This window comes from Leucopleurus acutus (genome assembly GCF_964270905.1).
Source record: "Leucopleurus acutus genome assembly, chromosome: 2".
Classification (NCBI taxonomy): domain Eukaryota; kingdom Metazoa; phylum Chordata; class Mammalia; order Artiodactyla; family Delphinidae; genus Leucopleurus; species Leucopleurus acutus.
The window spans coordinates 154,614,236-154,625,793 of record NC_139143.1 but is presented as its reverse complement, the minus strand read 5'-3'; the positions used below and the strand labels follow the sequence as shown (position 1 = coordinate 154,625,793).

The window sequence follows — 11,558 nt, the reverse complement described above, 5'->3', positions numbered from 1 at the left end:
TCAAACAGAGCCCCTTGAGAGGCAAGCATGTGACTAAGGGGAGACAAACTTCTGGCTGAAAGCAAATCCCTCCATAGCCTGGGAACCTTGGGGGTCATCCCAGACCTGTGACCTCAGCTCATGTGGCTGAGAGCGTGCCATTCGGGGCTGACCTGGGCCGGAATGAGAAAGAACCTGGGTAAGGCCAGGCTGTGCAGAAACATGATAATTAGTATTGCTGTGAATGGTAATTGCTCACACTTGGAATTATAGGCAGGCACAGTAGTTAAGAGCCCTGATTGTGGGGCTTCCCTGGTGGTACAGTGGTTAAGAATCCACCTGGCAATGCAGGGGACACGGGTTCGAGCCCTGGCCTGTGAAGATGCCGCGGAGCAACTAAGCCCGTGTGCCACAACTACTGAGCCTGCGCTCTAGAGCTTGTGTGCCGCAACTACTGAGCCCGTGTGCCACAACTACTGAAGCCCATACGCCTAGAGCCCGTGCTCTGCAACAAGAGAAGCTACTGCAATGAGAAGCCCGCACACTGCAACGAAGAGTAGCCCCTGCTCACCGCAACCAGAGAAAGCCTGCACACAGCAACGAAGACCCAACGCAGTCAAAGAAAAAAAAAGAGCCCTGATTCTGGATCCAGACTGTCCAGAACAGAAGATGCACTTCTCACATGTCAGATGAGGATACGGAGGACCTGGGAGGGACAGAGGTTACACAGGAAGAAAGGGGCAGGACTGGGAGAAGATCCCAGGCCTCGGGACTCAGGTGCAACTGCTCTTCTCCAGTCTCATGGACAAACCAGGGGAGGTGCATTCTCTCGGCAGCTTGGAGCAGGCATGCTCAAAAATGTCAAGGTTGAAGAGAGCGAGGAACCTCAGGAAGGCCTCCTGACTCATAGTTCGCTCCAACTAGAGTACTGACTGGGTCTCAGGAATCCCTGCGAGGTAGCGCTAGGAAATTTCCTTGGTCTCTGTCTCCAACCCAGCTATCTGGATACTTTACAAATGAGAAAACTGAGGCTGAGATTATTTGAGACTAAGAAGTGGTGAGAGCACAGTTAAGACCCAGCTCTAAGACCTGTACTCCTTCTGCTACACCTGGATGCCTCTAAGATTCCTGCCCAGTGATTATCCAGCCTCTACTCATGCATTGCCAGTGATGCAGAGCTCACTACCATCAAAGCAGCAGATCGAATCTCTGAGGGACAGCCCTGTTGGAATTCTTTCCTTCCATGGAGTCACAGAAATTGAGTCTCTTTACAACCTTCAGGCTCCCTTTTGCCTTGGCCTTTGTGTTCCAGGTCAACCCTGCAGAGGTTTGGAGATGGCAGCTGTGTCAGCCCCGAGCCCTTTATTCTCCAGGCTAACACCCCAGACCAGGCCTTTATGTCTATGGGACGTTCCCCCACCCCTCCCTGTATCAATTAGGGTTAAGTTCAGCTGTGAGTAACAGACACCCCTCCCCCGGAACCTCGCCACCCAAAGAAAATTCCACAACAGTGGCTTAACCAAGATTGAAGTTTGTTTCCTTTTCACATAAAAGTCTGTGCAGGCAGTTCAGGATGGCGTGGCACCTCAATGGTCTCAGGAACCCAGGATCCTTCTTTCCCGTGGCTCCGCTGTTTGTGAAGTTAAACTCAACCAAGCAGAAATTTGATGCAACCAACCTTAAGCAAAAAAGGGGACTATCTTTAGAATATGTGGGAAGTCTAAGGGTTCCAGTTTCAGGCAGAGCCAGAGGACTTAACATTGTTACTAAGCTGTGTCCCTTTAGGGTGTTTTCTTCTGTGGATGGGCTGTCAAACAGCTCTCTCCACACGACAGGAAGGATGGTTGCTGGCAGCTAGGCCTACGTGCTAATCTTCTGATCCAAAAGGAGAAGCGCCCCTCCCAGAGCCCCAGAGTCCTTATATCCTGGCGTCTCAGAGTCTATATATCGAACCTTGCAGAAGGAGTGATTGGCTCAGCTTAGGTCACTTACTCCTGCCTAGACCTATCACCAGGCCTTGGATGGGCAATGCTATGTTTGATCTAGACAGGTTGCCTGTCTGCTCCTGGAGGTAAGTGTGAGGGGTACAGAGATTGGACAGTCCCATCAGGACCACATGGAATACAGGAGGGGAGGTGTTACCCAACAGAGAGGTGGGACATCTCAAAACTGAACATGTTCGGCTCACTATGCTAAGGAGATTGAGTTTTGTCTCATAAGCAAAGGAGAGCTCCTGGGAGATTTTGGCAGGGTTCGGCTGGTTTGATTGGTCAGAACCATTTTAAAAGAAGGAAACTGAGGTAGAGAGCATGAGAGAGAAATCCAGTGACTGCTGGGGTCAGGGACCAGGGAATAACTCTCTCTGATGGGGGGCACACATTCTCCTCCCTTCAGGGATGGGGACTGATGGGGGAGAAACAATGTCTGACCTTAGAGAACACGTATCTCTGTTGATGACATAAGCTAGATACAACCTTATCTAGAGTCACAGAGTGAGAAAATGTTGTATGATTCACTCATTCATTCATTCATTCATGCTTCCACATATCTAACATTAATTGAGTACCTATTATGTGTTGGATTTTGTGCCTGGCAGGAGGCAGAATGTTTAATGATGATGAAGATAGTGATAAGAAACATTTATTGAGCTTCTTTCAAAGTTTCAGGCACTGGGCTAAGTGCCTTCTATGCATTATCTCATTTAATCTTCACAACAACAAATGAGGTAGGTACATTATTGTCCCCATTTTATAGAGAAGGAAAGATGAGGATGAAGACAATATAATGCCTGTTCTCAAGGAGCTCACAGTCTACAGAGGGTGACGGACTAGAAAACAAATCATGACAAGAGAGGGAATTAGCATTTTGTGAGCACAGAGGCAGGAGCCCCTCACAGCCTGGCCAGTGTGGGGTGTTATCGGGGGAAGCAGCTTATAAAACTTGACATTTGAAATGGACAGAGGATTAGGAGGAATGAGCCAGGAAGGAATGAGCTGCATGCAAAGCTGAAGAGGTGAGAAAAAGCAAATCAGAGGTAGTGTAGTGCAGGGGTTGGCAATGAGGCTGGACAAGCAGGCAGGGGCCAGGCTGCCTGGTAGCCTGTGCAGAGAAGCACATGATACCCAGAAGGAAAGCATCTCTGAGGAGGCCTCAGGCTGCCAGGCAGGTATCACTGGAGCCTCATACAAATTACATGCAAATCGCCACCCTCCCCCCACAGCTTCTCCTTTAACTTTCTAACTGCAAGCACCAGAAGGCCTCCTCCTGCTGACCTGGGATCTCAGAAACATCCTCTGGGTATTTATTAATGCCCACTCTCTCCTTTTCCCTGACAGAGGGGAGGGTGGTATTTGCCTGAATTGAAGCTGTCTGCAGCCTCCAGCAGACGTGCCTGCTGATGTAAGACACTCAGCCAACCCCTGAAATATGCAGCCCTTCAAAGTGGTTTGGGAGCTGGGGGAAGGAAGAGTCTGACCTTCCAGGGCAACTTTGCCCTCCCTTCCTTCCTTACTACCCGGTCCTGGAACAGGAACCCGCCCCCTGCCTCACCCCATACACACACACACACACACACACGCAAGTTCCTTCTTGCATTTTCCCTCCCCATTCCGGTGAAATGGAGAGGGCTCTGGGCTGAGGAATGGGAGACTAGGGATCTGGTTCCACCTCTGCAATCGATTTGCTGTGTGACCTTGGGCAAGTAAGCCGCTCTCTGGGTCTCAATTTCCCCATCTGGGAAAGGAACTTTGAAAATCTACAGTCCAATTTTGGGATAAATGACTTCATTCTTTATTTACTGGTGGGGTGGGGTGGGGAAGAAAAACAGCACATCCAGCGAGGAATGCAAAGGGTGGGTGGAGTGGATGGACTAATGGTTTCTTTGAAGAAGGGGAGGCAGGAAGCAGGTGGGTCGTGTAGTGCAGTGTACTGCTGGAGTAGAGGTTTCAGGCTTTAGGTTCTGAGGAGCTCAGAGCAGGCAGAGGGGAAGATGAGTTGGGTTCTCAAAAAGGCTTCTTTCTGGAGAAGGCGGGATTTGAGCCAGGATTTGAAGCCTGGGTACAGGCTGGGAAAGGAAGCAAGCATGCGCAAAGAGGAGTCTGGAGGTTGAGTCTCTGGGTGACTTTGCCAAAGGAGTGGGGTGGGGAAGGGGCGCTTTGGTCCCAGACACAGTCGTTCAGTTCCTGCCTCTCTGCGTGAATGCGCGGTTCCTCCAGAGGTCGCTGTTTCCCAGGAATCCGTCACCAGCGTCCGCGCCGCAGGGCCAGAACTCCCGCTGGTCCCCTCGCTCGGCTTCTGCGGGGCTTATGTGACTCCGCAGCGGCTTCGGAAGGCTCAGGCCCGGCAATGTTTCCCCGCCCGCGCGGGGCTTACCGCTTCACCAGTTACCCTGCCGGGGGCTCCGAAAGGCTAAACGTGACTGCGTGTGTGTGCGTTCGTGTGTATAGGGTAGGGGACCGAATTCGGACGGCTCTGCACGCCCCCCCCTCCCTCGCCGCCCCAATTCCGGTCTGCGAAAGGCCGTCCGGTTCCCAAGGCACTGCTGCTCTCGCAGGCGGCGAGGAATGGGTAGACGAAGGAGGCGGCCGCTGCAGTTTTCCTGGCTCTCCGCTCGAAGCCCCTGTACCCTCTCCTCCCTCTCCTCGCCACTGTCCCAGCCCCCTGCCCAGGCTCGCATTCTCACATCCTCCTTCCCTGCCGGGGTCACGCTGTGGCCCGAAGTGGGTCTTCAGCCCCCGACCAGGTCGCACCCCTTCAGGACCCGAGGTGGAGCTGTGGGCCTGGCTGGCGAACCTTCCAGGGCTGTCCCCGTCACAGATGTGCGGTCGTGAAGGGAGAACTCGGCACCGGCGCCAGTCGCTCAGGGACGTACTTGGGCACACAAAGCCACCGTCGCCCGGAGGGGCAGTCACACGCGCGCGGACCCGGCAACACAGGACGCACTTAGACAGCAGGGCACTTTGACCTGAGGCCCACGCTCTGACACACCTGGAAGCGTTCCCTACTCCCCTGGCCCGGCGGCACATCTCCCACGCGTGTGGGGCCTGCCCTGGTCACTGCGAAGCCGGCGCCCCAAGTCGGGCGGTTTGGGAGCCGCGCTGTTTTCACCCTCTCCTAAGCCCGCAACCCTCTTCCCGCGAACGAACAGGAGTGCACAGGCTCCGAGGCGCCCTGGTCCAGCAGCGACCGCGCAGTGCTGCGGCCGGAGGGTGCTCGCGGGGGCCCCGACCACGTAGCCAGGGGGCGGTGGCCGTGCACACTTGGAAGAAGAGAAAGACTTTTCCTCCAGGAGGTGGAGGGTACCCGAGCTGTGAGGGGCCGCAGAGGCGCCGACCCCTGAGCCCGCGCCTGGGGGTGAAAGAGCACACGCGGAGGCCCTGCCGTTTCTGTGCTCGAAGAGGGGCCGGCGTCTCCCTGAACTCCTGTGTGTGGGGAGCCCCGCCGCCTGCAGTTCGCCCCTGCAAGTCACACAATCTGGAGTCTCCCGCCTCCCACTCAGGGCCAAGAGAGCCGATCGCCTTTGAGCAGGCGAAGATGTGGAGGAGAAAGGGGTCGGGAGATGAACCCGCTGCGGCCAAACAACCGTCTTGCTCCAGAGCTGCGGCCACAGGGAGGGACGGGAAAAGGGGGTGGCTGCGCGGGTCTCGTCGCTTTCCCTGAGCCTGGCCACGTTTGTGAATAAAATTAGGTAAGTGTGCAGGCGTGGGGTCCCCTGCCCGGCTCAGGCGGAGCTTTGCAGCCCGGCTGCACCGAGGGCGGACCTCCGCGCTCGCTGCACTTGAGCCCTCGAATCCTGGGAAGGCAGAGGGAAATCTCCGCGCTGCGCCCCCGCCTCCAGCAAGCTCAGCGCCGCTCTCGGCCGGTTTTGCGATTGACTTAATTACATTCTCATAACCATCCGAGAGTTCTCCTTTCCCGCGAGGCGAGGAGAACAGCACGTCTACAGGGAGCAAAAGAAGGGAAGGGAGGAGCCTAAGGGGAGGGACGCCATTGACAGCAACACATCGCAATAAACACGCAACAACCTCTCCCCGGTGCTCCGAACATTTTGGAGTGGAAAACCCCTGAACAGGCGCCCCCCAAACGCATCCTCCCAATCGCTTCTGAGCTGCTCAGGGGAGGTGGCTAAATAGTGAGATAGAGGAAGGAGGGGGACTGGGAACTACCAGTGACATTGTAACCAAGACCTGCTAAATCTGTCGCCTCCTGCTTCTTGGAGGCTGCAGGCATGGGTGCTGGTGCCCGGGCTTCTGGGAGAGCACCCAGTTTTTCGCGGAGCGGAGTGACAGACTCACCCGGGGACGCACACACGACCCGAAGACGTCAGAGAGGCTGAGCCTGCAGACGGGAAAGCCTGGAGCCACGGGAGACGGGCAGGAAACTAAACGAATCCCGAATACCGGGTCGCCCTTCTCCCATCCCCAGCGCATGTACTTCCGGCATTGTTCAAAACAAATTTGCCCAGAGCCTTGGGAAGAATGAGAGGCTCCCAGAAACACCCCTCCCCAGGCAAGAGTCGAGCTCGTCCAGGGGTTAAGCAGAGTTACTTGGATAAATAGAGGAGCTCTAGACTGGGAGCCTGGACATCTGGGCCCAACTCAACTCGGGGGCCCTTCGAAAGCCTTGCAAGTCACTGGATCTCCTGGCCCTCAGTTTCCACTCCTATAAAACTGTGTGTGTTTTTAAGAATCTGGAGAATTTCTTAAGAATCACCTTGCAGAATGGGTTGGGTGGCCATGTCCCCTTTCCTTAACCTGGGTCTCAGCAGCATGGAGTGTGCAGCAGGGCCAGGCAGAGGTGGGGGCTGGTGGCTGCAGCCGCTCTATAGAGAAGTAGAGTCCTGACTGGAGCAAGAACCAGGCTATCTGGGCAACAAATGCCTCAGCTAGTCTTACCCTGAACTTGGGCAGGGCGCTGGAGCGTGGGGAACCAGGAGAGAGTGCTGGCAAAGAAAGAAGCTACTGGTTCACATTTGCCGTTTTAGAAATGAAGACATTTAGAAAGTGAGACGGAGAAGCGGAGAAGCGTGATGTCAATGCTGATTTCCCTCCACTTACTTAGACATTAGCAGAGCTGAGCTGGGATGGAGCTGGTGTGTATGTGGTGGATGGTGAGTGTCAGAGAGAGCTCCATGTAGTAATGAGCAAGGTTGGGGCGTGTGTAAGTTTGCCAGATAAAATAAATCTGCTAAATCTAGCAACGCTGGGTATCTGAGTTTATCTGGACTCATGCAAAATATCAATACTTCTCTCCAAGGCCTTTTTCCCCCACCCCGGAGGGACCTATCACCTAGGAAATTCTGATTCCAGGGCCACTAGTCCCTGTCCAATTTCCTGACAATGGTTTGAGGACCGGATCTCTTCTTTTTCCCAAGGACAGTCTTTTTATGCAGACCCAGCATACTGGGTGGATCCCCTTGGTCTGAGGTCCCAGAAGGGGGTGCCCAGTGGACGTGCTCTCACGGGATATGAGCAGCCAGACCTGCCTTCCACTCTCTTCTGCTCCTAGCCGGATGGCTGGAGAGGATGGAGAACTCTATCATGAGGATTCCACGACAAGGGTGCACCTGGCCATGCTCTATCATGTTGTAGGAGACTGAGTCCTCACCCGCCCACCCGCCCACCGCGGGCTTCTGTTGCCCCACCTGTGGAATACACTACATTGGAGACTACTGTTGGGTGAACGGGAGATTTCATCCACCCTCACATGACCCTGCTGAGATACAGCCTGCAGAGGCTGCAAATCCCCTCCCAGCCCACTCCCAGCACTTATCTACAGAGGACCTAATTCAGCACTGGAGAGGATTAGATAGCAGCAGTAACCCAGTCCAGGGCTAGACCCTGGTTTGAGACCCAGGTGGGAGGCGATACCACCCCTAACCCGTTTCTCTCTCCCCAAGAGTCTGCAAAGTGCCTTCAATACCCTCCTTTGTAAGTAGCCTAGAATGATATGGCTACATTTACAGATTAGTCAGGGGGTGGCTGTTTTCAACCTCATTTTTACAGAGGAAGAAACAAAGACACAAAGACTTATAGCAACATATTACAAAACAGGTAAGTAGTGAAACCAGGACTGGGATCCCAGCAGCCTGGCGCCAGGGGCTCTTAACTTCTATTCAGAGCAGGAAACTGAGGCTGGGAAGGGGAAGTAAGTTGCTGACTGTCCTACAGCCTGTGACAGCTGAGCGCAGCCGGGTCTCGCGCCTCGCATGCCCGAGCTTTGACCACGGCGGGGCGCTGTCGGGGCAGCAGCCCGTCCATCGGCTCAGTACTTGACCACGTCCAGCGCCCATCTCCCCTGTCACCCCCAGAGGTTGAGACGGGCCCAGTCTGAGCTGGAGCTACTGGTTGCTGGGTTCCTGGGGGGAGGCCAGGGGAGCAGGAGGACTATGGGCAGGACCCCAGCTGGCGAGAAAAAGGGCACAGGACTAACACCGTGTGCACAGGATCCTGAGAGATGAAGGCAACACTGGCTTGCGGTTGAGGTCAGGGTTCATTGACGGACGTCTCGGTGGGGGTCCTGCTGCCTGTCTGTAGAGCCTGCAAGACCGGCCAGAAAAGAGGGGAGCGGGGAGGAGGGCTATTGGCCCTGCAGTGCGACTGGGAGTGGGAGAAACGACGAAATCGAGCGAGGGATTCTCGGACCCACGAACAGACATCCAGATAAATGCAGGGTTTCCACAGGAAACAGAGGCAGAGATTCACCGAGGGCGAGAGAAACACAGAGTTACAGGGCTTGAGTGAGACAAACAGATACCAAGACAGAAAAAGGTCGGATACAGGCAAACTCGGCGATGGACCGGTCCGCGCTCCCAAAATACAACCGAAGCGCCCCGGAAAAGTTCTAGGAAGCGGGCGACGGGCAGGCGGAGCGCTACCCGGGTCTTCCCGCACACACTGCCGCGTCTGGAGCCACGCGGCGCGGCGACGGGATGGGTGGCGGGGTCCCGGCCTTGGAGGGGAGGAGAGGGGCGCAGCCGGAATCTCTCACCTCTCCGAGGCCCGAGGCTGAGAACGCCAAGTGTGCTCCTCGCGATCCCTCAAGTGCGACTGCCCTTGGGCCGGAAGCCGCTCGGGCTCCTTCGGGCCCCCCTCCGGCGGCGTTGGTCCGGGCGTCTCAGGCTCCGCTGGCGCGCCAACTGCGCTTCGGCCTTGGTGGCCCGGGCGCTGCCTTGGGGAGATGATGGGTGGGGACTGTCGCTACTACTCCCACCTCCGGCTGGAGCCCGCGTAAACCTTAACATCCAGGGCTAAGCGCACTGAAGGCAGCGGCCCCAGGGAGCGGAGGGTTTGCGGGATCTGCGGGGAAAGGAGGACCCGCCTCGAGCCACCCGAGCCGCGCTCCCGCCGCGGCGGCTGTTTGTTCCCGCCGGGCCCCTCCGCGGAGGCACTCCGCCCGCCCCCGCCCCACCCAGCTCAGGGAGCTCCGCCCCGGGCTCGCGTTCTTCCGCCTTAGGCTGCCGCCAGGCGGGAAGAACTAATTTACCGACCTCCCCTCCCGGGGTAGGGGGGCGGCTGGGGGCCGAGACCGGCTGTGTAAGGGAAGGCCTCAACTCCTTCCGCCCGCGCCCGGGGCGCAGGCCCCCGCTCGGTTTCCCAGGGCAGCGGAGAGGGCCGCCCCCAGTCGGGTGCTCATCGAGAGGTGAGAGCGGCCGAGTGGGCCACGAGGGGGCGCTGCGGAGCTGGGGGACACCCCTCCCTGCCAGCCTCAGTCCCCCGCCCCCTCCCCGCCCGCGCGCAAAACACACTCGCCCCAGAGGCAGCGCGGCGGAGCCCGAGCCGCGGCCGGAGCGGAGCCGGAGAGCGGCGGTGGCGGCGGCGGCACCATGACCCTGGGCAGCTGCTGCTGCGAGATCATGTCCTCCGAGAGCTCCCCGGCCGCGCTGTCCGAGGCCGACGCAGATATAGACGTGGTGGGTGGCGGCGGCGGCAGCGGTGGGGGGGAGCCCCCTGCCCGTTCCGGACCCCGCGCCCCCCGGGACCTACTCCCCCACGGCCCCGAGCCTCCTCCAGAGGAAGCCGAGGGGGACGCCGCTGACGACGAGGAGGAATCCGGCGGCTGCTCGGACGGCGAGCCCCGCGCTCTAGCGCCCCGAGGGGCGGCGGCCGCAGCGGGAAGCCCAGGGCCAGGCACTGCGGCCGCCCGGGGCGCGGCGGGGCCCGGGCCCGGACCGCCGTCGGGGGGCGCGGCGACTCGGAGCCCGCTGGTGAAGCCGCCCTACTCGTACATCGCGCTCATCACCATGGCCATCCTGCAGAGCCCCAAGAAGCGCTTGACGCTGAGCGAGATCTGCGAGTTCATCAGCGGCCGCTTCCCCTACTACCGGGAGAAATTCCCCGCCTGGCAGAACAGCATCCGCCACAACCTATCGCTCAACGACTGCTTCGTCAAGATTCCCCGCGAGCCGGGCAACCCGGGCAAAGGCAACTACTGGACGCTCGACCCGGAGTCGGCCGACATGTTCGACAACGGCAGCTTCCTGCGGCGCCGCAAGCGCTTTAAGCGGCAGCCGCTACCGCCGCCGCATCCACACACGCACCCTCACCCTGAGCTGCTGTTGCGCGGCGGGGCTGCGGCGGCGGGGGACGCCGGCGCCTTCCTGCCGGGCTTCGCGGCTTATGGCGCCTACGGCTACGGCTACGGGCTAGCGCTCCCGGCCTACGGCGCACCCCCGCCGGGCCCGGCTCCGCACCCTCATCCACACCCGCACGCCTTCGCTTTCGCCGCTGCCGCTGCACCTTGCCAGCTGTCGGTACCCCCAGGCCGTGCCGCGGCGCCTCCACCCGGACCTCCGACGGCTTCGGTGTTCGCTGGCGCAGCCTCGGCTCCGGCCCCTGCGCCGGGCACAGGATCGGGCCCGGGCCCCTCAGGCCTGCCAGCCTTCCTAGGCGCGGAGCTTGGCTGCGCCAAAGCCTTCTACCCCGCGTCCCTGAGCCCTCCCGCAGCAGGCACCGCGCTCCTGCGCCAGGGCCTCAAGACGGACGCGGGCGGCGGGGGCGCCGGGGCCGGGCAGAGGCCTTCCTTCTCTATAGACCACATCATGGGCCACGGTGGCGGCGGGGCAGTACCCCCGGGCGGGGGCGAGGGCTCCCCGGGATCGCCGTTCTCGGCGGCGGCAGGTCCTGGGGGTCAGGCCCAGGTCTTGGCCATGCTGACTACCCCGGCCCTAGCTCCAGTGGCCGGCCACATCCGCCTCTCGCACCACGGGGACGCGCTGCTGTCCTCAGGGCCCCCGTTTGCTGGCAAAGTAGCAGGCCTCAGTGGCTGCCACTTCTGACCGTGTCGGGATCTGGGCCACTGAAGCCCGCACTCCTCAGTCTCTCCCGGGAGCTCCTGCGGTCGCAGCGGAACTCAGGGAGTCTATTTATGAAGAGTCTCCAGACCTTGGGCCGGCGCGCGTGACTTAGCACTTCAGGCTCCACGCTCAGAATCTCTCCGATAGTTGGGACGAAGCGGGCTCCGTCGCTCAGGGGGAGGCCCGGGTCTATGCGACGAGGTCGCTAGCCACGATCCCGTTCCAGTTTGAGCAGTAAAAGGGTGAGGGGGAAGTCTTCGCTTTTCCCCAGTCTCTGCGCCTCTCG

At 58.9% G+C, this 11,558-nt stretch overlaps 1 protein-coding gene across 1 annotated transcript; it reads left to right on the top strand.

Annotated features, from left to right (window-relative positions):
- Window positions 1-9,802: 9,802 nt before the first annotated feature.
- On the top strand, window positions 9,803-11,254 carry FOXD2 (forkhead box D2; the record flags this gene model as incomplete). The annotated part of the gene is made up of 1 exon (XM_082862084.1): window positions 9,803-11,254. One exon carries the CDS (start codon window positions 9,803-9,805, stop codon window positions 11,252-11,254), a length of 1,452 nt encoding a protein of 483 aa, XP_082718210.1.
- Between the last annotated feature and the right edge of the window lie 304 nt (window positions 11,255-11,558).